Source organism: Nipponia nippon, unplaced genomic scaffold (genome assembly GCF_047370975.1).
Source record: "Nipponia nippon isolate SJK-2023a ecotype South Korea unplaced genomic scaffold, ASM4737097v1 scaffold_22, whole genome shotgun sequence".
NCBI classification, from domain to species: Eukaryota; Metazoa; Chordata; class Aves; order Pelecaniformes; family Threskiornithidae; genus Nipponia; species Nipponia nippon.
The window spans coordinates 5,386,856-5,413,020 of record NW_028262339.1 but is presented as its reverse complement, the minus strand read 5'-3'; the positions used below and the strand labels follow the sequence as shown (position 1 = coordinate 5,413,020).

Here is a 26,165-nt window from a genome sequence, read left to right as displayed (position 1 = left end):
CATGTCTGGTAAGATCATGGAACAGATTCTCCTGGAAGATATGTCGAAACATGTGGAAGACAGGGAAGTGATTAGAGACAGCCAACATGGCTTCACCAAGGGCATGTCGTGCCTGACTAATCTAGTGGCCTTCTATGATGGAGTGACTGCATCAGTGGACAAGGGAAGAGCTACGGATGTCATCTACCTGGACTTCTGTAAGGCCTTTGACACGGTCCCCCACAATATCCTTCTCTCTAAATTGGAGAGATATGGGTTTGACAGATGGACTATCAGATGGATAAGGGATTGGCTGGATGGCTGTGTCCAAAGACTTCTAGTCAGTGGCTCAATGTCCAAGTGGAAACCAGTAACGAGGGGGTCCATACTGGGACCAGTACTATTTAATATCTTCATCAATGACATAGACAGTGGGATCAAGTGCACCCTCAGCAAGTTTGCAGACGACACCAAGCTGAGCGGTATGGTTGACACGCCTGAGGGACGGGATGCCATCCAGAGGGACCTGGACAGGAAGCGCGCCCATGTGAACCTCATGAGGTTCAACAAGGCCCTGTGCAAGGTCCTGCACCTGGGTTGAAGCATTCGCCAATATCAGTACAGACTGGGGGATGAATGGATTGAGAGCAGTCCTGCAGAGAAGGACTTGGGGGTACTGGTGGATGAAAAATTGGACATGAGCCGGCAATGTGTGCTTGCAGCCCAGAAATCCAGTTGTATCCTGGGCTGCATACAAAGAAGCATGGCCAGCAGATTGAGGGAGGTGATGATCCCCCTTTACTCCTCTCTCATGGGATCCTACCTGGAGTCCTGTGTCCATTTCTGCGGCCACCAGTGCAAGAAAGACATGGACCTGTTTGAGTGGGTGTAGAGGAGGGCCACGAAAATGATCAGAGGGCTGGAACATCTCTCCTATGAAGAAAGGCTGAGAGAATTGGGGTTGTTCAGCCTGGAGAAGAGAAGGCTCCAGGAAGACATGATTGCAGCCTTTCAATATATAAAGGAGGCTTATAAGAAAGTCAGAGAGAGACTTTTTGCCAGGGCCTGTAGTGACAGGAGAAGGGGCAATGGTTTTAAACCTGAAAGAGGGCAGGTTTAGATTGGATATAAGGAAGAAATTCTTCACTATGAGGGTGGTGAGATACTGGAACAGGTTGCCCAGAGAAGTTGTGGATGCCCCATCACTGGAAGTATTCAAGGTCAGGTTGGACAGGGCTTTGAGCAACCTGATCAAGTGAATGATGTCCCTGCCCATGGTAGGGGGGGTTGGACTAGATGATCTTTAAAGGTCTTTTTCAGTTGAAACCATTCTATGATTCTATGACTCACAACAACCTTAAAGAATCAAGCTCTGATCCATTAGGTCTTATCAGCTCTGGTTTAGCATCAGTACTATAAAACTTAATCAGATTCCTGCAGAACATGTACACAGATGTGTATAAACTGTGCTCCCTCAATCATCCTATTCTGGGAAGGTAGATTAGGTCACACCAGCAAGAGAGGGTAATGGAAGGATGCAAGGAAATGTGTGTGGACTGGTCAGATGACAAGCAAAAATGCCAAATGCATCATATTCTGAACAGCCTAGTTCAAAGTGTTTCTAAATAAAAACATCTTGTGGACTAGATTTATGAGTCACCACAGCACAGAACTGTATAAAGGGCATGGCAGCAGTTATTCTGAAAAAGACAAGCTTCAGTCAACAAACCAGTTTCTTTCTTAGGTCTGACAGCTGTACGAACACCCATGCCATGTTCATGCTTTGGACTGAAAGCTTCCACATTTGTGGACTTGAAGAAGAAACTATTCCTTCTAACACTATGTTATCATGGTTGACAAATTTTATCTATGGAGTCAGAGGAGAAGCAATTATGTTTTTTCAACCTCACCTAACATTTTACAGTCATGAAAATGCATAGATACTTCCATTTTAGGAGAAATCAAGCTATAGTGTTTCTGCGATATAAAGAGAGGTCAGTGAGCTTTAAACTTTTATTAGATGACTTGGACACATTTTTGAGACATTGCAGAGCAGGGGGGAGAATTGAAAGCTTTTGCTTTGGATAACTAAATAGAAGAGTAAAGGTCATCTTTATTTTTATGCTTTCCTAAACACTCTTATCCAGACATCAGTTCAACATAGCCATCTAAAACTGTTCTTCCATGACTAAGGAAGCTTATTCCAAAAGCTCTGCCTCAGTGAGTCTTATGAGCTACACACTAAAAAACAGAACAAAAATGTAATCTTTATAATATGCAAACCAACCACCTCAGCAACAACATGATGCTATGATATCCTCCAGTCAGGTCTTCCTCACCTTTGCTGTTTGCAAGACAAGGACTGAGTTGTGAGTGCAATGAACATATATGACACTACATATGGAACTTATTGCTTTTAATAGCACCCTGACAATAAGTAGGTTTTTATTCCTGTATTGGGTTTACATGGCAAGGTTTTGGTAGCAGGGGAGCTTCAGGGGTGGCTTCTGTGAGAAGATGCCAGAAGCTTCCCCCATGTCGGACACTACCAGTTCCAGCCAGCTCCAAGGCTGGCCAAAGCTGAGCCGATCAGCAACGTTGGTAGCGCCTCTGTGACAACATATTTAAGAATGGGTAAAAAACACTGCACAACAGCAGCCAGAAGAGAGGAGTGAGAAAATGTGAGAGAAACAACCCTGCAGACACCAAGGTCAGTGAAGAAGGAGGGGGAGGAGGTGCTCCAGGCGTTGGAGCAGAGATTCCCCTGCAGCCCGTGGTTCAACACCATGGTGAGGCAGGCTGTCCCCCTGCAGCCCATGGAGGTCCACGGTGGAGCAGATATCCACCCTGCAGCCCGGGGAGGACCCCACGCAGGAGCAGGTGGATTTGCCCTGAAGGAAGCTACAGCCTGTGGAGAGCCCACACAGGAGCAGGCTCCTGACAGGACCTGTGACCCCGTGGAAAGGACCCATGTTGGAGAAGTTTGTGAAGGACTGTCTCCCATGGGAGGGACCCCATGCTGGAGCAGGGAAAAAGCATGAGGAGTAAGGAGCAGCAGACACGAAACATTATGACCACAACCCCCGTTTCCCATACCCCTGTTCTGCTTGGGGGGATGAGGTAGAAGAGTCAGGAGTGAAGTTGAGCCTGGGAAGAAGGGAGCGGGGGGGGGGGTAGGTATTTTCAGATTTGTTCTTATTTCTCACTATCCTACTCTGTTTAATTGGCAACAAATTAATTTCCGCAAGTTGAGTTTGTTTTGCCTGTGACTGTAATTGCTGAGTGATCTCCCTGTCATCATCTCAACCCATGAGCTTTTAGTCATATTTTTCTCCCCCTGTCCTATTGAGGAGGTGGAGTGATAGAGCAGCTTGGTGAGCACCTGGCAACTAGCCAAGGTCAACCCACCACAATTCCCCCCTTCCCATTTTTTTAAATGCTTATTTCTCCAGTACAGAATGAGAGAAAGAAGCCAGCTCATAACAAAAAATGTTAATAAGCATTCTGTTCTCCAATTTCTCTCTACTCTTACAAATTATTGGAAGATGCAAGAACTTAAATTAATTTCAATACAAAGTTTTCTGTTGCACTTATTATAATTTAGTTAAAAAAAGTCAAAGGAAGCATTAGAATATTTATTATATAATAAATACTACTCAGTGTTGCCTGAAATAGGCTTCCCCTGAGTTGACAATAGAGAGAATAAGAAACTGGTCCTTAACCTAAATAGCTTACTTACCTCCTCCTACTTCGTGCAGGTGTGCTGCAGTGTTCCCCAGAGAAGTGATGTTGGTTGGACCGAGCCAAAGGAGGCTGCCTATTTGATGCCATCTCCCATGGTCGCATTGGTGGTGATGCAGTTGGTGATGCCGCTGTACAGTCAAAGACTGAATGAGAAAGGCGTTGTCTCTTGGGACTTGAACTATCTTCACTCTGTGCCAATGTAGACAAAAAAAACCCTCAGCTGAGTGATTTATTTCCCATATTGAAACTCCAATATTATTTACTTCAGCTAGCATTAAAGAGGGAGACTTCACAGAGTAGATCAAAACACCATAAAGTTAAACAACTATAATTAGTTTTAGAACCTACTACCTTCATAATGCAAACACTTAATTGCCCACCTGAGCATTTTTACTAAAGTATATTTTAGCAACATCAAGATATTTTAAATACTAATGCTAAGGCAACCACAGAAGTTATATCAGAAAAAGGAGCAAACGTTTACTTCAGGAGAAGGAGGTAGGTCCTATTTTGTTATAATATTCAACACAGGCACTACCCCCCCGATACAGATTTAGGATATAAACACATAAATGAGTGATCCAAAGACCTTTTTGGAAAAGATAAGCACAGATTTCACACCAATGGGATCCATATTTGCCAGTAAATAGATGCCATATAGAGCTCTAGTTCAGCATATGCACTCCATTCCTACCAGGTGCATGCTTAAATAGCTGAAAAAACATGTTAAAATGTCTGGAGTACAAATCAGGTCTGTTATCCCAGCACAGAGGTGCCTCATCTTTTAACTTGTTAGTGCAGTAATAGTAATTAACAGGTAAAGAAAATATGGCCAAAAACAACCACCATGAAAAGCTTGGTTTGTGTATTTTACTGAAGTTCTACTGGGACTAGGTAGCTCCTAGAGTTGTCAGTATTAGTGATAAGAAAACCTTTCACCTCCAAGTTTACATTTGGTCCTGAACAGAAATAGTTACCTCTCCTTTTCACTGCTTGTCCCTGCTTAAAATGGTTAGCTAGACTTCTTCTTCACCATAATAATTTCAGTTAAGAGATATGATGAGTTTAAGAAACCAAATATTTGCAGTCATTTGCAGATGACCAATACAGAGAAAACTGAGCTTCTCTACAATAACTGTCTTCCTGAACTGGCGCCTCTAACCCTGTTAGAAGCCTTTTGCTTCACATACATTTAAAGACTATCATGTTTTAAAGCCTCTCTACACTTATTCATTCCTCACAATTTTCCTCAGTCTACCAAATATTCTTTTTCTTCCTATTTTATTGGCCCTTTTATGGTTTTTAGCTTTAAAGGAGTTTGATTTCCACTTTCTGAACACTATCGGTTGAGTAGAATATTTCATAGAATCATAGAACAGCCAAGGTCAGAAGGGACCTCGAAAGATCATCTGGTCCGACCTTTTGTGGGAAAGGGAGCCTAGATGAGATTATCTAGCACCCTGTCCAATCACATCTTGAAAACCTCCAGTTATGGGGGACTCTAACACATCCTTGGGGAGATTGTTTCAGTGAATGATTGTTCTCACTGTAAAAAAATTCTTTCCTAAATCGAGATGAAACCTCTCCCGGTACAACTTGAACCCATTGTCCCTTGTCTTCTCCATGTGGCTCCTTGTGAAGAGAGCACCTCCATCCTCTTTGTAGCTGCCCTTTAAGTATTAGAATACTGTGATGAGGTCCCCCCTGAGCCTTCTCTTCTCCAGGGAGAAAAGACCAACTTCTTCAGTGTCTCCTCACAGGGCAGGTTCTTTAGCCCTTCATCATCTTCGTGGACCTCCTTTGGACCTACTCCAGTCTCTCCACATCTTTCTTGAATTGTGAGAACCAGAACTGGACACATTACTCCAGGTGCAGCCTGACAAGCGCTGAGTAGAGTGGGATGATCACATCTTCATCTCTGCTAGCAATGCCCCTGTGGATGCAGCCCAGGATCCGATTTTCCTTTGTTGCTGCAGCGGCACACTGCTGACTCACGTTCAGCTTCTTGCCTACCAGGTCTCTTTCAGCAACGCTGCTCCCCAGCCACACAGATACTAGCCTGTACTGGTGTCATGGTTTAACCCCAGCTGGCGACTGAGCATCACACAGCCATTCGCTCACTCCCCTCACCCAGTGGGATGGGGGAGAGAATCAGAAGAGTAAAAGTGAGAAAACTCATGGGTTGAGATAAAGACAGTTTAATAGGTAAAGCAAAAGCCACGCGCACAAGCAAAGCAAAACAAGGAATTAATTCACTACTTCCCATCAGCAGGCAGGTGTTTAACTACCTCCAGGAAAGCAGGGCTCCATCACGCGTAATGGTTACTTGGGAAGACAAATGCCATCACGCCAAACGTCCCCCCTTCCTCCTTCTTCCCCCAGCTTTTTATATGCTGAGCATGGTGTCATATGGTATAGAATATCCCTTTGGTCATTTGGGGGTCAGCTGTCCCGGCTGTGTCCCCTCCCAACTTCTTGTGCACCCCCAGCCTCTTTGCTGGTGGGGTGGTGTGAGAAGCAGAAAAGGCCTTGACTCTGTGTAAGCACTGCTCAGCAATAACAAAAACACCCCTGCATTATCAACACTGTTTCCAGCACAAATCCAAAACATAGCCCCATACTAGCTACTATGAAGAAAATTAACTCTACTCCAGCCAAAACCAGCACAACTGGGCTCTTTGGTTATGTCATCCTAGGTGCAGGACCTTGAACTTGTCTTTGTTTTAAACTTCATACTGTTCTTGCTGTCCCACTCTTCCAGCCTGTCCAGGTCTCTCTGTAATATGGCTCTCCCTTCTGATGTGTCCACCTCACCACCAAGTTTGGTGTCATCAGCAAACTTGGTGAGGGTGCTTTCAGTCCCATTGTCCAGATCATTTATGAAATGTTGAACAGCGTGAGGCCCAGTATCGATCCCTGGGGGACCTCACTTGTGACAAGCTGCCAGCCTGAGTAAAAACCATTGATAACCACCCTCTGAGTGCAGCCTGTTTGCCAATTTCCTACCTATCTCGCAGACCACCCATCCAATTTGTATCTTGCCAGTTTGTCCAGGAGAAGGCTGTGAGAAACAGTGTCGAACACTTTGCTGAAGTCCAGGTAAAAAAACATCCACTGCTCTGCTCTCCTCATGCTGACAGAATAAGTTATTTTGTTGTAGAAAATGATGAGGTTAGTCTGGCATGATTTGCCTTTGGTAAATCTATGCTGGCTTTTCCCAATCACCTGCTTCATTTGGATTGTAATAGTTTCTAGCAGGACTTGTTCCATTACTTTCCCAGGGACTGAAGTAAGACTAATGGGCCTGTAGTTTCCTGGGTCCTCTTTTGGGCCCTTCTTGTAGATGGGTGTGACATTTGCCCTCTTCAAGTTGTCAGGTACATCCTCTGATCTCCACAACTTTTCAGTGATAATAGACAGAAGCCCTATTTCTCTTGCTGCTTGATAGGTAACTTGTTTTCTTGCTTTCTTTTCAGCTCACACCTGTATAAGCACACTCTTTTTCTAATCTTTAAACTGTATCAACATATGAGAAGAAAAAAATATTTTTCCCCTCTTGACTTTACAGTCTTTCTGACTACATTTCACCTCTTTTCAGACCCATATTTTAAAGTTACATGCCACAAGCTGGAGTTTTTTTCCCCTACTAAACCCTTACTCAAGCAGTTACCATTACTAACCCTAGTAATGATTAGGCAGGAGAAAAAGGTGAAATATCAAAAGAAAAGAACCATGCAATACTTGGGGGAATGCCAAATTTTAATACCTTTTTGTTTTTCACAGAATGGTTGAGGTTGGAAGGGACCTCTGGAGGTCATCTAGACCAACCCCCCTGCTCAAGCAGGGCCACGTAGAGCCAGTTGCCCAGGACCATGTCCAGACAGTTTTTTAATATCTCCAAGGAGGAAGACTCCACAACCTCTCTGGGCAACCAGAGTGCTCAGTCAGCCTCACAGTAAAAAAGTGTTTCCTAATGTTCAGACGGAACCTCCTGTGTTTCACTGTGTGCCCATTGCCTCTGGTCCTGTCACTGGGCACCACTGAAAAGAACCTGTCTCCATCTTCTTTGCAGCCTCCCTTCAGATATTCATATACATTAATAATGAGATCCCCCCTGAGCCTTTTCTTCTCTAGGCTGAACAGTCACAGCTGTCTCAGCCCTTCCTCATAGGAGAGATGCTTCAGTCCCATAGTCATCTTAATGGCCCTTCACTGGACTCTCTCCAGTATGTCCACATCTCTCCTCTACTGGGGAGCCTAGAACTGGACACAGGACTCCAGGTGTGGCCTCACCAGTGCTGAGGAGAGGGGAAGGATCACCTTCCTTGACCTCCTGGCAACACTCCTCCTCATGTAGCCTAGGTTAGTATTGGCCTTCTTTGCAGTAAGGGCGCACTGCTGGCTCATGTTCAACTTGCTGTCCACCAGGACCCCCAGGTCCTTTTCTGCAAAGCTGCTTTCCAGCTGGGCAGCCCCAAGCATGTACTGGTGCCTGGGGTTGTTCCTCCCCAGGTGCAGGATTTTGCACTTCTTGTTGAACTGCATGAAGGTCCTGTCAGCCCATTTCTCCAGCCTGTCCAGGTCCCTCTGGATGGCAGCATGACCCTCTGGCATATCAGCCACTCCTCCCAATTTTATGCCATCAGCAAACTTGCTGAGAGTACACTCTGCCCCACCATCCAGATCATTAATTAAGATCTTGAACAGGATTGGACCTAGTATTTTAGCATTGTTTCCTTAAAATGAAGTTGGTGTGAATACAATTATTCAGTCTGCTAAACTCATATGGTCTGATCTCATAGTTGACACTGCTTTGAGCAAGAGGTTGGACTAGAGAACTCCCCAGATCCCTTCCAACCTGAATTATCCTATGATTCTACGATGCATGTATTTGCTCATCCTCCAGTCACTTTTGATTTCCTTCATAAACTGAAATTCAACATGAAAGAACAAAGGAGAAGTCAAAGACTGGTCTGTTCTTAAAGTTTCATGAAACCACATGCCCAGGTAATAGGCAATTCTCCAAGAAGGGGTCCCACTTCCATAAGATCAGCCTCCTTAAACAGCAGTAAACCCCACCTGGAGAAGTGCCCCAGCCATGAGAAGAAGCCTAAATCAGAATACGCATCTTGTTACATGCTAGAGAATCTTGCCAAAGACAAATAACTAGGAAACCAGACTTCATTACTTCTGCCATTTAGAGTTGTTTATTTAAATTTATCTTATTGTTGCAACAAAATGAAAGTATGACAAAAATGATTTGTGGCCTGTCTCAGAACACTCAGGCTAGGGAGAAGTAACTTTTTACACCAAGTTGACTGGAGACAAGACAAAAATATATGCAAGAAAGGTAGATAAGGTATGGAAACATGGCACGCTGTGGGCTCTGGAATGCAAAAAGGAAGAACTGAATATAGGAAGGAGACAGAGGGTTCAGTGAAGTTGGAAGACCAGCAAAATAAAGCAAAGGGATAAAATATTCACCACTTCACCTATACCTTTGTCGTGGTTTAACCCCAGCCAGCAACTAAGCACCACACAGCCGCTTGCTCACTCCCACCCCCGGTGGGATGAGGAGAGAATCAGAAGGGTAAAAGTGAGAAAGAAACTCGTAGGTTGAGATAAAGACAGTTTAATAATTAAAGATAAATAATAATTAAAAATAAAATTGTAAGGAAAAGAGAAAAAAATAAAAAGAGAGAGGAAAATAAAACCCAAGAAAGACAAGTGATGCAAATGAAAACAATTGTTCACCACCAACCGACTGATGCCCAAGCCAGTCCCCGAGCCGTGACCCAAACTCCCCCCCAGTTTTATTGCTGAGCATGACATCATATGGTATGGAATATCCCTTTGGTTAGTTGGGGTTAGCTGTCCCAGCTGTGTCCCCTCCCAGCTTCTTGTGCACCCCCAGCTTACTCTCTGGTGGGCTGGTGTGAGAAGCAGAAAAGGCCTTGACTCTGTGTAAGCACTGTTCAGCAATAGCTAAAACATCAGTATGTTATCAACACTGTTTTCAGCACAAATCCAAAACATACCCCCATACAAGCTACTATGAAGAAATTTAACTCTATCCCAGCCAAAACCAGTACAGTCTTGTACCTTCCTTTCGATAGACATCTCCTGTTGCCACTATCATCATTTAGTGCCCAAGAAATGTGGCAGAGGTAAAATGAACATGCTTTCTACAGGGCAGGAGGTGTTAATCTTGGGGAAATGGTTATTTTATTTTTTGTATTTGGAGTACACCACTTCAAAAACAGCAGAAATGCAAATTGCTATGTGGTTAGCCTTCATCACCATTCAAAAATTACAATACAGCAGCTCACATGTCATCCATCAAGTTCCTGGAATGCATAGAGGACTGCTTCCTCATACAAATGTTAGATGTGCCAACCAGGAAGGAGGCACTGCTGGACTTGCTACTCGCAAACCAAGAAAACCTGTTTTGTAATATCTCGGTCAGTAACAACCTTGGCTGCAGTGATCACAATATTGTGGAGTTCGGGATCCGGCTGAGCATGCTGAAGGTTACCACCAAGACAAGGGTTCTAGATTTTAGAAGAGCAAACTTCAGCTCACTCAGAGCTCAGCTGGGAGGGATTCCGTGGGATGCTTCCATGGAGGATAAAGGCGCTAGTGAGTGCTGGGAATTCTTCAAGAATGCTCTCTTGGAAGCACAAAACCAGTTTATTCCCTATAAAAGAAAGGGAAGTAAGTGGAGCAAGAGGCCCCCTTGGCTCAACCACGAGCTCCTGGGTCTGCTCAAAACCAAAAGAGAAGTGTACCAGAGATGGAGAAGTGGAAGATTATCCTTTGAGAACTACAAGGGCATTGCCAGAGTGTGCAGAGATGCAGTTAGAAAAGCAAAAGCTCAGGTTGAATTGGAACTGACCAGAGATGTCAAAAATCACAAGAAAGGGTTCTTCAGGTATGTAAATTGCAAGCAGAAACAGAAGGAAAACATAGGCCCACTATTAAACAGTAGAGGTGAATCAGTCACCAACAATGCTGAAAAGGCAGAGGTTCTCAACACCTTCTTCACCTCTGTCCTTACCAACACTGTTGGATCCCAGGCGTTGGGAACGAAAATCCAGGAGGATCCAAACATAGACCCACCATCAGTGAAGGAAGAGTTAGCATGTGAATTATTACAGGAGCTTGACTCCTACAAATCAATGGGCCTTGATGCCATCCACCTGAGGGTGTTGAGAGAGCTGGCTGATGTCATTGCGGGGCCACTCTCTATAATCTTCGAGAAGTCGTGGAGATCGGGGGATGTCCCAGAGGACTGGAGGAAGGCGAATGTTACCCCTATCTACAAGAAGGGCTCAAGGGAGGATCCGGGTAATTATAGGCCCATCAGTCTTACTTCAGTCCCCAGGAAAGTCGTGGAACGAATCCTCCTGGGGGCCATCACAAGTCAAATGAAGCACATGATTGGGAAAAGCCAACACAGCTTCACTAAGGGCAGATCGTGCCTGACAAATCTGGTGGCCTTCTACGATAAAGTGACCTGCTCAATTGACATGGGGCGAGCGGTGGTAGACGTTGTCTGTCTGGACTTCTCCAAGGCTTTCGACACAGTTCCCCATGGCCGCCTCCTGGAGAAATTGATGCGTTATGGCCTAGACAAGTGGTCTGTGCGGTGGGTGAGGAATTGGCTGAATTGCTGCACCCAAAGGGTGGTGGTAAATAGCTCTTTTTTAAACTGGCAACCCGTCACAAGTGGGGTCCCCCAGGGATCAATATTGGGCCCAGCGCTATTCAATATCTTCATAAGTGATCTGGATAACGGGATCAAGTGTAGCCTGATGAAGTTTGCAGATGACACCAAAGTGAGTGGGGAAGTAGGACTCTGGAAGGCAGAGCCACCCTGCAGGAAGATCTGGATAGGCTGGAAGAGTGGGCTAACAAGAACCTTATGAAGTTTAACAAGGACAAGTATAAGGTCTTGCACCTGGGAAAACATAATCCAGGAGTGCAGCACAGGCTGGGATCCACCTGGCTAGAGAGCAGCTCCGTGGAAAGGGACCTGGGAGTCCTGGTGGACAGGAAGCTCAATATGAGCGAACAGTGTGCTGCTGCGGCCAAGAAGGCCAATAGGATGCTGGGTTGCATCAGCAAGGGCATCACCAGCAGAGATAAAGAAGTCATTATCCCACTCTACTCGGCGCTTGTCAGGCCACACCTGGAATACTGTGTACAGTTCTGGTCCCCATTATACAAAAAAGATGTGGACAGGCTGGAGGGGGTCCAGAGAAGGGCCACAAAGATGATCAAGGGTCTGGGAAGCCTGCCATATGAGGATAGTCTGAGAGAAGTGGGTTTGTTCAGCCTTGAGAAAAGGAGGCTTAGAGGTGATCTCATCACCATGTACCAGTACTTAAAGGGGAGCTACAAAGAAGATGGAGACTCCCTTTTTACAAGGAGTCACATGGTGAGGACAAGGGGTAATGGGTACAAGTTACTCCCAGGGAGATTCCGATTGGACACGAGAGGAAAATTTTTCACAATGAGAACAGTCAACCATTGGAATAATCTCCCCAGGGAAGTGGTTGACTCCGCTACACTGAACACGTTTAGGACTCAGCTGGACAGGGTGCTGGGCCATCTCATCTAGATTGTGCTAGAAAGGTTGGACCAGATGATCCTTGAGGTCCCTTCCAACCTGGTATTCTGTGATTCTATGATTAAAATTACTAATTGTTATGAAGTTTTGAAAAGCTATGCTAAGTGCTAATTGCCTTTTATGTTGAGCAATACTATCGACATTCTAATTTCTTTGCCATTAGAAAGAAAATAAAGAAGTTTTCTCAACTACATATAATTATGTTTGAAAATTATATTTATATTTATATTTATATTTATATTTATATTTATATTTATATTATATTTGCATTATTATAATATAATGTTTTTTTTTTCCACTGAAAATAAAGAAGTTGGAGCTGAGCTTCAGGTTATTTTATAAATTGTCATAAAATCACCCCAAAAAACATGGTGGCTCTCTGGTTTCAACTAAAAATAAATTAATAAATAAAAATTCCTATGTGATCATTACAGCAAGGTTATAAGAGCATTCTGGGAAACTGTAATAAGTGAACATGGCAAGGTTTTGGTAGTGGGAGGGGGTTTCAGGGGTGTTCTCTGTGAGAAGAGGTCAGGGGCTGCCCCCATGCCAGACCCAGATGGTTCTGGTTGTCTGTAAAATGGACCCACTGCTGGCTGAAGCTGTGCCAGTCAGCGAAGCTGGTGGCATCTCTGTGAAAACATTTAAAGGGCAAAACCACCAGACAGGCAGAGGAAGAGAGAAAACAGAGCAAGAAATAGCAGTGCTAACACCAAGGTCAGAGAAGGAGGAGGGGGAGGAGGTGCTCCAGGTGCCAGAACAGATATTCCCCCGCAGCCCATGGAAGAGACCAGCAGAGCAAATATTCACACTGCAGCCTGTGGAGGAGCCCATGCCAAAGTAGTTGGATATTTCCTGAAGGAATTGAGGCCTGTGGAGAATCCACGCTGGAGCAAGTTTTTTCCTGAAGGACTGTAGCCCATGGAAGAATCCATGCTGGAGCAGAAGAAAAGTGCGAGGAGGAAGGATCAGCAGAGAGGAACTGTCATGTACTTATCGTAACCCCCCATTCCCCAGTGCTGCTCAGCAGGGGGAGGCAAGGTGTTGTTTTAATTTTTTTGGTCTTTGTTTCTCACTGTCCAAATCTATTTTAATTGGCAATAAATTAATTTTCCCCAAGTCAAATCCATTTTGCTGGTGATGGTAATCATTAAGTGATCTCCCTGTCTTTATCACAACCCACTAGCTTTTTCATCTTATTTTCTCCCCCCTTTCCTGTTGAGGAAGTGGAGTGAGGTGCAGCTGGGTGGGCATCTGACTGCGAGCCAAGGTTAACCCACCACAGAAACTAACAAGGCATTACTGACAGAAATATATATATTTTTTTATGTATTTTAAGATTTCTTTTTAATGTGTCAGATTCAACTAACCTTTGGAAGAACTAGCTGTACCTGTTACAGGAAAGTATATTGTGACAGATCCGACAGCCTGAGAGGCAAGGTTGCTGCAGTTCCATGCTCCAAGTACAATCAGTAGTGAGGCTGAAAATTTACTGCCAGTAGGCACACACACGCAGAGCACATGTATACACCACATATACATGGCCAGCTACACAGATCACAGACAGACATTCAGAGCACTAGCATGAACACAGACAGCACCAATTGCCTCATCCTGCTCCCCTCTCTGGCTGAGCAAGATAGAGGTTCACTAGCGAGAGAAAATATATATATGTACAAAGTGGAGCCCCTCCAGCAGTTGACTTCAGACACTCAGTCTGCCCAGTAGCTGGCCCCTGGATCCCAGTCTCCCCAGTTGCTGGCACCTGGACATACGAACGCCCGAAGCCGCAACCCCACTCCAGCTGCCAGTATAGACTGTCTCACACACATGCATGCACACACACGCATGCACACACACACGCACAGCATTGGCCAGGAAACCCCTGGTCCCCCATAGCCGACCCCCATGCTCTCTGCCTTAGAAACACACAGGTGCTCTCACACCAAGAGCTGGCCCTTAGAGACCTACACACACCCCTGGCCCCCAGGTCACTTCATCTACTCAACAGCGAGTCCAGCTTGATCTTCACTAACAATCACACACTCGCACACCCACACTTGCTGGCAACACAGACCCCCATACACACACATGCATATGAAATAAAGAACCCCTTACCAGAAAATAGTTGAAGGCAGAGCTTAATAAAGAGACAGGACAGATGGGGCTGATCAGATGCAGGGCATGGCCCGGCAAAGTATACTGAACAGGAGCTGTTTATATGCAACTGGCCCTTTTAATCCCCTTTATCCCACTATTTTCCCATCCTTGTTCCTCCTCAAATCACCTAAATCTATTCTTTTCCTGGCCTTTGGTTCCTCTCCTAAACATCCCATAATAAATCCTGTGCAATCCCAAAATGCTCTTCCCCTGCATCCCATAATGTGTCCAATACCCCTAGGCAGTAACACACACACATACACCAGTCCAAAGGGTGCTCTGGTGTTGACCATCTTGATGGGTTTCACACCTGAACAACGGAGCTTATGGCTCACCTGGGACAGCCCTGAGAATGGCCTGGACAGGGTGTCCATTTCTTTGAGTCTGGAATTTGGGTTCCCCACCTGCCATTGTGCTCCTGCACTCCTCTGGGCTTGTAGAGGTTGGCCTTTGATGGGCTGATGACTCTCCTGTAATGGGTTTGGCAGGGTATTATTCAGGTTCTTCCACCTGCCACTGTGTCTCTGCGCTCCTTTGTGGGTGTGCTGATGAGTTTTATCACATAATCAAACAACAGCCTGTATAGTTTTATGACCTATGCTCTTATCAGGTAAGAAGTGCAATAGAATATGATACCTGTTACAACAGTGACTGCTCCCAAAATATAAAGAACACTTAAGCCACATCATACTAACACTCAGCAAGTTCTCTGGGACTAGTGCTACTCCTAACAACCATTCTGTGGTATGCTTTTCTCCTGCCCAATAAGCAACAAGAACCAAGTGTTCTCTGCAGCTGTGTAGCTTCTTTAGACTTTTTTTTGCTTTTAAGAGAAAAAAAAAAAGATCAGTTGAAATATTAATTCAAGAAAAATCAAAGATTAAACAGAAACAAAATATTTCCAGCTTAAAGGCAACAGCTTTAAAATTAAGGCATAAGATTTTTACTAGTAAGAGATGAAACTTATATCACGACATAAAGTCTCACTTCATGTTATGAAATCTCATATCTCAACACATCAGGATGTCAAAGGGGAGAGAAAAGTACACCCAACCTTTTTTCAAGTATATTTCATATGTATTATAGTTTAATTGAAACTTACTAATGAAATGATGGTTTGTTACTGTATTGGGTATACATGGCAAGGTTTTGGTAGTGGAGGGGCTGCAGGGGTGGCCTCTGTGAGAAGAGGTAAGGGGCTGCCCCCATGCCAGACAGAGCTGGTTCCAGACAGCTACAAAATGGACCCACCAAAGCTGAGCCAATCAGCAAAGCTGGTGGTGTCTCTGTGAAAACATATTTAAGAAAGGGCAAAAATACCAGATGCGCAGCAAGGAAAAAAAGTGTGAGGAACAATAGTGCAAACACCAAGGTCCCCTGCAGCCCGTGGAAGAGACCACAGTGGAGCAGGTATTTCCCTAGTGCCTGTGGAGAGGACCACATTGGAGCAGATATCCACAACTGCACCCTGTGGAGGACCCCATGGCGGAGCAGGTGGATAGTTCCTGAAGGAACTGCAGCCCACGGAGAGACTATGCTGCAGCAGGAAAAGTTTGAGAAGGAAGGAGAAGTAGAAAGGAACTGTTATATACTGGCCATAACACCCCCCCCCCCATTTCCCATCCCCCCCTGTGCTGCTTGGGAGCAGGGGGGGAAGCAGAGGGGATGTAGAAGAATCAGGAGTGAAGGAGTGAAGTTGAGCCTTGGGAAAAAAAAGGGGGGGGGGCATTGTTTTAATTTTTGGTCTTTGTTTCTCACCATTCAACTCTCTAAAGATAAGCTTCAAGAATAAAACTCAATTTGGAGGATGCAAAGTAGCCAAGACTTGTGAAAATAACCTGGAGGAAAGGCACATCATGATGTGGATAAATCTGAGAAAGAGCAATACTAACACACTGATACTAAATATTATGTGTTAAACATTTACTTTTCTGAAAATTAAAACTTCTCATTAGACAAAGTTTTCCAACTTTCAGAATTGAAGCCCACAACAAAACATGATATCAAGATCAAAAGGAAAACATTTATGACAAAAATTTAACTATTAAGCATTATTTGTAAGCAGACTTCTCAGCACCAGGAAAGATGAAGAGTGATGCGATTTTCACAGAGACCCTGCAGAGATGAGAGCCTGAATCCTCAACTGCACAGAAGGAGCAACCAGAGACTGTAGTCAGTTGTGGGGCATATGAAGACTCCCATGATGACTGACGTCATCTACCTGGACTTGTGCAAAGCATTTGACACTGTCCCACGCAACATCCTTGTTTGAGAGACATGGATTTGATGGGTGGACCACCCGGTGGATAAGGAATTGGCTGGATGGTTGCACTCAAAGAGTTCAGGTCAACAGCTTGATGTCCAAGTAGAGACCAGTGACAAGTGGCATTCCTCAGGGGTCCGTTTTGGGACCGGCACTGTTCAACATCTCTGTTGGGGACATGGGCAGTGATACTGAGTGCACCCTCAGCAAGTTTGCCGATGACACCAAGCTGAGTGGTGCAGTTGACACGCCTGAGGGGTGGAATGCCATCCAGAGGGACCTGGACAGGCTGGAGAGGTGGGCCTGTGTGAACCTCATGAGGTTCAACAAGGCCAAGTGCAAGGTCCTGCACATGGGTCGGGGCAATCCCAAGCACAAATACAGGCTGGGCAGAGAATGGATTGAGAGTAGCCCTGAGGGGAAGGACTTGGGAGTATTGATGGATGAAAAACTGAATATGAGATGGCAATGTACACTAGCAGCCCAGAAAGCCAACTGTATCCTGGGTTGCATCAAAAGAAGCGTGGCCAGCAGGTCGAGGGAAGTGATTCTGCCCCTCTGCTCTGCTCTCGTGAGACCCCACCTGGAGTACTGCATTCAGCTCTGGGGCCCCCAACATAAGAAGGACATGGACCTGTTGGAGCAGTTCCAGAGGAGAGCCACGAAGATGATCAGAGGGCTGGAGCACCTCTCCTATTAAGAAAGGCTGAGAGAGGTGGGGTTGTTCAGCCTGGAGAAGAGAAGGCTCCAGGGAGACCTTATAGCAGCCTTCCACTACCTGAAGGGGGCCTACAAGAAAGCCGGAGAGGGACTTTTTACAAGGGCATGTAGTGATAGAACAAGGGGTAATGGCTTTAAACTGAAAGAGGGTAGATTCAGACTAGATATAAGGAAGAAATTTTTTACGATGAGGGTGGTGATACACTGGAACAGGTTGCCCAGAGAGGTGGTAGATGCCCCATCCCTGGAAACATTCAAGGTTGGATGAGGCTTTGAGCAACCTGGTCTAGTGGAAGGTATCCCTGCCCATGGCAGGGGGGGGTTGGAACTAGATGATCTTTAAGGTCCCTTCCAATCCAAACCATTCTATGATTCTATGATGGGGAAGGCTGCAGGCTTGTGACTTCTGGCAACAGAAAGATCGCTCCTTCTCTACCCGCACATCTGCAACAGTGGAATAAGTTCAGTGCCCTGGTAGAAGACAAGTGAGAGAAAGCCATGTCTGAGGAGGCATCAGATCCAGCCAAGCCCGAACCACAAATCAGCACCAAGAGGAAGCAACAGGTGATAGTGGTGGGAGACTCCCTCCTTCAAGAGATGGAGGCTCCCATCTGCCAAACTGAGTTATTGTCTATGGAGGTTTATTGCTTGCCAGGAGCTCATTGGAATGGAAGACATGGTGGGACAGCTTGTATATCTGGAGTGCCACAGTGGTGGATATAAACTCTTAAAAAAAAACAAACCAAACCAAAAAAGAACAAAAAACACACTGTAGGCAGAGCAGACAAGCATGAGTGTGTGTGTGCGCACACATGCACATGTGTGTGCATACACGTGTGTTTGGGGGCAAGGGGGGGGTGCCCTGTATCTGAATGAACAGCTTGAATGTATGGAGCTCTTCTATAGGACTGATGACAGTCCCTGTGAGAGCTTATGAGTCAGGATCAGAGGACACACCAGGAAGGGTGACACTATGGTGGGAGTTTGGGAGCTTGCTACAGACCATCAAATGAGAATGAAGTAGATGATTAATGAAGTGATGCACAGCTGGATTTGCTGTTCACTAGCAAGGAAGAACTGATTGAGGACATGATAATCAATGGTAGCCTTGGCTGCAGTGACCATGAAATAGCAGAGTTCAGGATCCTGAGGGGAAGCCAAGCCACAAAGTACAGATCCTGGCCTGGTGGAATCCCATGGAAGGCAGCTCCAAAGGACAAAGGAACTCTAGAGAACTGGCAGGTCGTTAAGAACAACACTATTGATATTCAGAATTACACCCTACCCTCTCTCCCAGAGTCAAGCCTTGATTTCAGATTTGACAGTCAAGTCTTGGAAATCTGGCTGTCTGGGCACAGAAACAGGATTTCTCAATGAAGGAACATGAATACAGTTTGAACTTGAGCTACTGAAAATTTGACATAGAAAAAAATTAACCTCTCCAACTCTGAAAGCTGCCTTAAACTCTGGATACCTGTAAGGAAGGCCAGAACAAGCCAATCATTAGTGTAGGTAAAAAAGGATTGTGAGATAGCACAAAGGAAGCTTGTAAATAAGTCTTCTCTGCATGTAAAGTAATAAGTTTCTAGGAGCTTTTGCCTGTGAAAGAACTTAAAAGTTTGGAGCAGAGAGCAACTTGGAGTATGTTTGCATAGAATTCTAGCAGTTACTCTTAAGATGGTATCTCCCTGAGCAGTTGTTTCTCCCCACCAAATGCTAGGTATGTCTTAGAAGACACAGTACAGAAGAACAAATACCACTCCTGAAACTGCCAAGTATTACTGAAAGCAACATGTACCTTCAAACTAGGATGTATATTTCAGGGATACAGACAAATGAATCCTAGAATGGCACTGCCCATTTCTACTACCTTAGTGAAAATACTATTTTAGAGGAAAACCTGATGTGGTGGGTTAACCTTGGCTGGCTTCCAGACACCCACCCAGCCGCTCTCTCGCTCCTCCTCCTCGACAGGGAAGAAATTAAGATGAAAAACCTCACGGGTCGAGATAAAGACAGGGAGATCACTTACCAATTACTGTCACAAGCAAAACAGACTCGACTTGGGGAAGATTAATTTAATTTATTGCCAATTAAAATAGATTTGGATAGTGAGAAACAAAGACAAAATTAAAACAACATCTTCCCCCCGCCCCCTTCCCAGGCTCAACTTCACTCCTTCATTCCAGACTGCTCTGTCTCCTCCCCTGCATCCTGAGTGGCATGGGGCAGGGATGGGGAATGGGAGCTTGCAGTCAGTTCATAACAGTTCCTCTCTGCTGCACCTTCCTCCTCACACCCCTGCTCCAGCACGGGTCCCTCCCAGGGAACACAGTCCTTCACGAACAGCTCCAGCATGGACTCTCCACGGGCTACAGTGGGGATATCTGCTTCACCATGGTCTCTTCCATGGGCTGCAGGGGAATCTCTGCTTCAGCACCTGGAGCACCTCTGCCCCCTCCTTCGTCACTGACCTTGGTGTTCATACTACTGTGTTTGTCTCACATTTTTTCCTCACTCCTCTCTCTCACAGCTGTTGTGCAGCATTTTTTGCCCTTTATTAAATATGTTTTCACTGAGACGCCACCAGCTTCACTGATTGGCTCAGCTTTGGCCAGTGGCGGGTCCATTTTGGAGATGACTGGAACTGTCTCTGTCTGACATGGGGGCAACTCTAGCCTCACAGAAGCCACCCCTGCAGCCCCCCCGCTACCAAAACCTTTGTACGTAAACCCAATACACCTGCACTCTTAGCCTCTCTTCTTTGTGTAAACAAAACAAACAAACAAACAAATCAAAACAAACCAAAAAACTCAAACACCAAAACACACACACCAAACCACAAACCCACACAACCCACAATGTGAACACTCTGCATTTCTATCCTATGAGAGGCAGAACAGGCAAGTCTGTTAGAATGCTTCCAAAACAATGGAATTTGGGAAAGATGGGAGAAAAGGGAGGAGGGGAATGACACCAACTTAAAAAATGGAAGCTAACCCACAACAACAACTTCATTTTAACAATATTCAATTGTTTGACATTCCATAGCCAATTTACATGCATCATATTGCTTCAGATGTGTTGGATTACTTATTCATTTCTATTAATTAAATAGTCAAAAATGAATGTTTGAATACTTATTAAAAGAAACACAACCTGTGTTGTAAAATAAGATGTACCCTATGAAGTGTGGTATATGTTTGTGCCCATTGCCTCTTGTCCTATCACTGGGTGCCACCGAGAAGATTCTGGCTCCATCTTTTTTACTCCCTCCCATCAGGTATTTATACATATTGATAAGATCCTCCCTGAGTCCCCTCTTTTCTAGGCTAAACAGCCCCAGCTCTCTCAGCTTTTCCTCATATGAAAGATGTTCCAGTTCCCTAATCATCTTTGTGGTCCTTTGCTGGACTCTCTCCAGTATGTCCATATCTCTTGTACTGGGAAGCCCAGAACTGGACACAGCACTCCAGGTGTGGCATCACCAGTGTTGAGTAGAGGGGATCACTTCCCCTCAGACTGCTGGCAATGCTCTTTCTAATGTAGCCAAGGATGCTGCTGGTCTTTGCCACAAGGGCACATTGCTGACTCATGTTCAACTTGCTGTCCACCAGGACCCCTAGGTCCTTTGCTTCAAAGCCACTTTCCAGTCAGTCAGCCCCCAGCCTCTACTAGTGCACAGGCTTATTCCTACCCAGGTGAAGGACTTGGCATCTCCCTTTCCTGAATTTCATTAAGTTCCTGTCTGCCCATCTGGTGCATCCACCACTCCTCCCAGTGGTGGTTTTTTTTTAAGAGATATTAAACACTATTGGCCCCTGTATCAACTCTGGGTTATACAACTAGTGACTGGCTTCCAACTGGATTTTGTGCCATTGATCATAATCCTTTGAACCTGGCAGTTCAGCCAGATTTCAGTCCACCTCACTGTCCATATATCTAGCCTGTACTTCATCAGTTTGTCTATGAGGATGTTATCAGAGACAAAGTCAAAAGCCTTGCTAAAGTCAATAAACAACATCCACTGCTCGACACACCCCCCCCCGCATAACAATTTAAAGTGCACAAGATACTCAGAGATTTGTGCTTTGTATAGTGCCCAAGACTGTTCTGTCCTGATTAGACTAACCCTCTTCTGAAGATCCTAGAAAAAAAATGTTGTTTACATTAACTACAGTGATTACAGTTCAATTTTTTGTTTTTAACCACACACAGAACCATTAGTTATTGAAAACAGAGACAAAGAACAACATAAATTTTGTGTTTGGGTCTCGAGTAGAGCATTTTTTTGTAGTTCTCAGACCCAATAAGGATGCAGAGGATAAAGAAGGAGAAGCTTCCCAGGTAAGCTCCATCCTTGGCTTGGTAGACAGTTGAGAATGCTACCCCCTCCTCTTCCTCCAACCACACTCCACATACAAATGTATAGCAGTCTTGCCAGGTTCTCCATCTCCATATCTATGGATTTCTTTCATATCCACACACTCAAACACTTGAAACTTTGCCACTTGTCTTGGCAAGTTCCTTCCACAGGACCATTTAAATCAAATAGCTGCTTTTGCTCTTTTACCACTCCAACTGCTCTACTTCCCTGGACGTATGGAACAACCCACAGAAAGACACCTCAAACTCTAAACCATATCCTTATTTTACACAAAGGCTATCCATCAAGCATATTTTATGTCAATTAGATTTTTACTTCATTTCTGAAAAAAAATAAAAATGTATACCCTTCATTAATAACTGAACATTTTAATTTCAGAGTGCAATGCATTATACTAGGCACGCTAGTTGAAAACAATCATATACTAAAGCTTCATATCCAATTTTTTTAACCAACAAGTTTTTACACATGCAGCATAGCAAACTAAAAACCTACTAGAGTACTTAACGTCCAAATAGCTGTCAATCTGTCCTTGCAACAGACTGACCAATTTTTGAAGGAATAAGAAGCACTGAAATGGAACCAGCTGTATTGGGAGTCTTGAAGAAGATACTGTAATCGAGAAGCTAGAGATCTTGAGCAGGCCATGTCTGCTCTATTGGGCCTTGTACTTAGGGCTTGAGAAGCCTGTATGTTGGCATGAGTAGCTGCTGTAAGGGAATCTGCTGGAATGTCCCATGCTGGCCTGTGCTGCACACTGATGGTTATGACAGAGAAAACATTCCAACCTGTTAGAAGATATGATTCTGCTTGTTACACAAAATAAAAGGCGCCACGGTATGGGAGGGAGGAAGACCCTCTCCATGGATGGGATCTGTGCAGCATGCCATGGGAAAATCCATCTGGGGTCCATCCGATGCTGCACAACAGTGAGGTTCCCAGCATCTGAAGGGACGTAAGATTTACTTGCTATCTATATTCCTCTTATTATTATACAATATTAAAACAGCTATTTTATTATGCCATTTATTGTTGGGCCTTCCTTAGGGATCCAGAGAACCCTACACCATCCTTTCTCCCCCCACTCTGATGCAGAACACCAGCTCATCAAAAACATTCCGCACACAGCAGCCTTCATTCAGAACAATCCAAACACAGTTGAAGCCTCTGAAGAAATAACCAGTGAGGAAGAAAAAAAAATTGTTATTTTTCTTTATTTGCCTAGAGAGACAACCATCTCAAAGCTTTACTGAAGTCTCCTAGGTATTCTCTCTTTTCAACAGCATTACAAAATGTGTTATTTGTGCTTTCATTCCCTCTTGTATATAATAGTTCATTCTTACTGCAGCGTGAAAGAACATGGAGAGGGTTCTATCAAAAACTCAAGGAGCTGACCAAGCCAGACATTGTGTTAAGATGAAAGGCTCTGGAGAGAGGATGGGGCTGAAATCATATAATTATTAACTTTGCCTACTACTAATGGAAAACCGGTGATTACAGGAATGGAGACAGAATTGGAAGACTGACAGGAAGCAATTCAGTTACAACTGTGAAGATTAGAGGACTCCCTAAGGAACAAAACTAAAGGATGCATGCATAGTGGTATTTAGGCAAAAAAAAAAGCACAACACTTTTTGACAAGAGCTGAGGTGGTGGGGAGGAACAGAAGCAACAAAGTTACTGCAAGTGAACTAGGAGGTTGAACTACTAGAAAACAAAGTTTGAAAAGCACTAAATGAAAACAACTGTAGAAGATGAGGGACATCAGAGAAACAAGAGAGAGAAAGCCCCCACTTCAAGAATAGCTTTTTAATGGTTCAAAGGAATCAAGATTAAAGAAATAGCCAAGGCAATCTTTCAGCAGCTAAAAACCCTCAAGTCTGTGTGAGAGTCCAGGTAAGGCAGCTGCAGGTTAACTGCTCTTCTGCCAAGTGAGAGGCAGTTCCATTTCAATCCAGACAACATGATCCTGCAGTAATTGATATCAAGCTGGAGATAAACAGCTGTTGCCCCCCTCTTTCCCATCCACTGTCTTCAGTCAGTCATAAATGTTTTTAAAGACATGCTGCTGTTAGCATTTCACTGCTGCAAAAAGAAGAAATCCTATTTTTATAGACATTCTGTTGAGCAGCAATCAGCTGAGAGCACCAAATAAAGTTACCTTCCTTTACTTTTATTTTTCAAGAAACTTAGGAAGGGAGAAATCTCCAGACTTTAAGTGGAGCAAAATGCATAAAGTAGAAAACTTATCCTGCTGAACAGAGAGTTGGGTAGGCCATCATGGTAACTTATGGACCAAGCTCAGCCCTAAGCTGAGTAGAATTTAAATACTCCCTATTAGACTAGTTAACTTGTGCTCTCCTAGTCTGTGTAAGGTTTTAGATTAGATCGTTGTACTTCAGAATGTATTTTGTCAAGCCTACACCCTTCCCTTGGCTTCAAGGCCTGTCCTCCTACTAGCACAAGTAAGGAGAAAAAGAGAAGGAGGGAAAAAAAAAGAAAAGAAAAAAAACCTCCTTCAAATTATGTTTTCACCCTTACTCCCACTTTTCAAATCCCTACATCTGGAAAGAGAAAAGTGTTCTTTGCAGAATATGATTAAGTGACAAATCCTTTGGGAAAGTACTATCATGCACTCTCTTTCCGTGAGCAAACATGTATAACAATTTTGAAGTATAACTGACTATGTTACTTCATGTTCAAATTCAGGAAGTTTTTTTAGGATTATAAGTGAAAAGCACTCATCTTCCTAATAATACAACTTTCACATTATTGTCATACTATTTTGTGTAGAATACATTTAATTCTTGAATGGCTTTCTTACAGCAGAGGAAAAATTAAATTGACTTTGTCAACAATGCCACCTTAAATCTTATAAATCATCTTCTGACATGATATAAATAAGTCAAGATAATTTAAACAAAAATATTTAGATGGGCTCATCCACAAGCTTTATAAATCATAAAGGCACTGGCACTGATGCCAGTTATGTCATTCAGGTCCATATCTTCCAAAGAAGAGAACTACAAACACAGCAGCTCCTACCTTACCACAGGTAAAGAACAAGGACCATTAAGCTTGCAACTTTAATGCATTATTTATTATATTTTCATTAAAGCAAAAAAAAATTGTTGGGAACTATGAGTAACAAAGTAGACTCAGATCCAGTTTAACCTGTTCTGTAAGTCAGAGAGACAGAAAAGTTTAATAAAGAGCTTGAGAATCCAAACTTATGAACCCTTTTGTTTACATACCACCTCTCTTCTCACAATCACCATTGCTTACCATATGCTATTTTGATGACAGCAACTGCTCAAGTCTTCTCAATGCTATTTTTTCACATACACATTTTAATTTTTTCTTAATCAAAGCAAATAGATGTTTTGTGTTCAGAGAAGATTAGCAACATCAACTTCCAAGAATCACCTCATTTCCCACTTGGCTTATTCTTCCCCCTTGCTATTACACTTCTCTAATGACCTTCCCCTACTTCCTCTCTTTTTTCTGTTAGTACCAGGGTCTTGTCCCATCCAGATAGAGCCCTGAGCTGTGAGTGGGAGGACAGTAAAGAGCGTTTTTTTCCTTTTATGTGAAATAGGGGATAAAGGCACCAATATGTCACTGATAGGGGAAAAAAAAGTTCCTATTTTGCACTCTTGTTAGTGCTAAAAAGCAGTTAAAGCAGTCTGTTGGGCTAGCAGACAACAAAAACCCTTAGGTGAATGTAAATAGAACACATTTAGTAAGTGAAACCAATGTAGCTTTCATAACAAACAATACTTTAGAACAAGTACACAGGCAACAACTAATTAAATAAGTAACAGGACCAAGACAGGCCACTCTAGTCAACATGCTTAGTCCTTTGCTGTCAGACAAGAATTTATTGTGAGAAATCTCAGGTAACCAGTGTTTTCTCCAAAAACCACCACTGAAAGGTTATTTCAAAGATTAAATGCTATATGCTCAGGGTCCCTCTCATGATTTCCAACCAAATTACTACTGGTCAAGTTAAGGTAATTGCCATAAGGGATAACATGTTAAAAATGAGCATTTCCTGAAAATATCTCAAGATAAAAATCAGTTTTAGGACACAACTATACTTAATTTCTCTAATATGACTTAAAGAGGATTTTTAGAGTTTGCAATCAAATGAAATATGCTGACAAACATTAACAGAAGTCCAGAAACTTATCCTTGCAAACATATGTACTGGGAAAGAAAGAGCATTCAAGAAAACACGTACGTACTTTTACTTCTGTTAAAAGAAGAAAGCAAGCAAT

The 26,165-nt window shown here is 43.8% G+C and overlaps 1 protein-coding gene across 3 annotated transcripts in view; it reads right to left on the bottom strand.

Moving 5' to 3' along the window:
* The window catches only part of LOC148055446 (E3 ubiquitin-protein ligase RNF38-like), a 227,137-nt gene that overhangs the window by 65,541 nt on the left and 135,431 nt on the right, over positions 1 to 26,165 (bottom strand). For all 3 annotated transcript variants that reach the window (XM_087760431.1, XM_087760432.1, XM_087760433.1), the window contains one exon: positions 3,719 to 3,912. In XM_087760431.1, the coding sequence (XP_087616557.1) occupies positions 3,719 to 3,912 (194 nt within the window). The remainder of the gene's footprint in view (positions 1 to 3,718; positions 3,913 to 26,165) is intronic.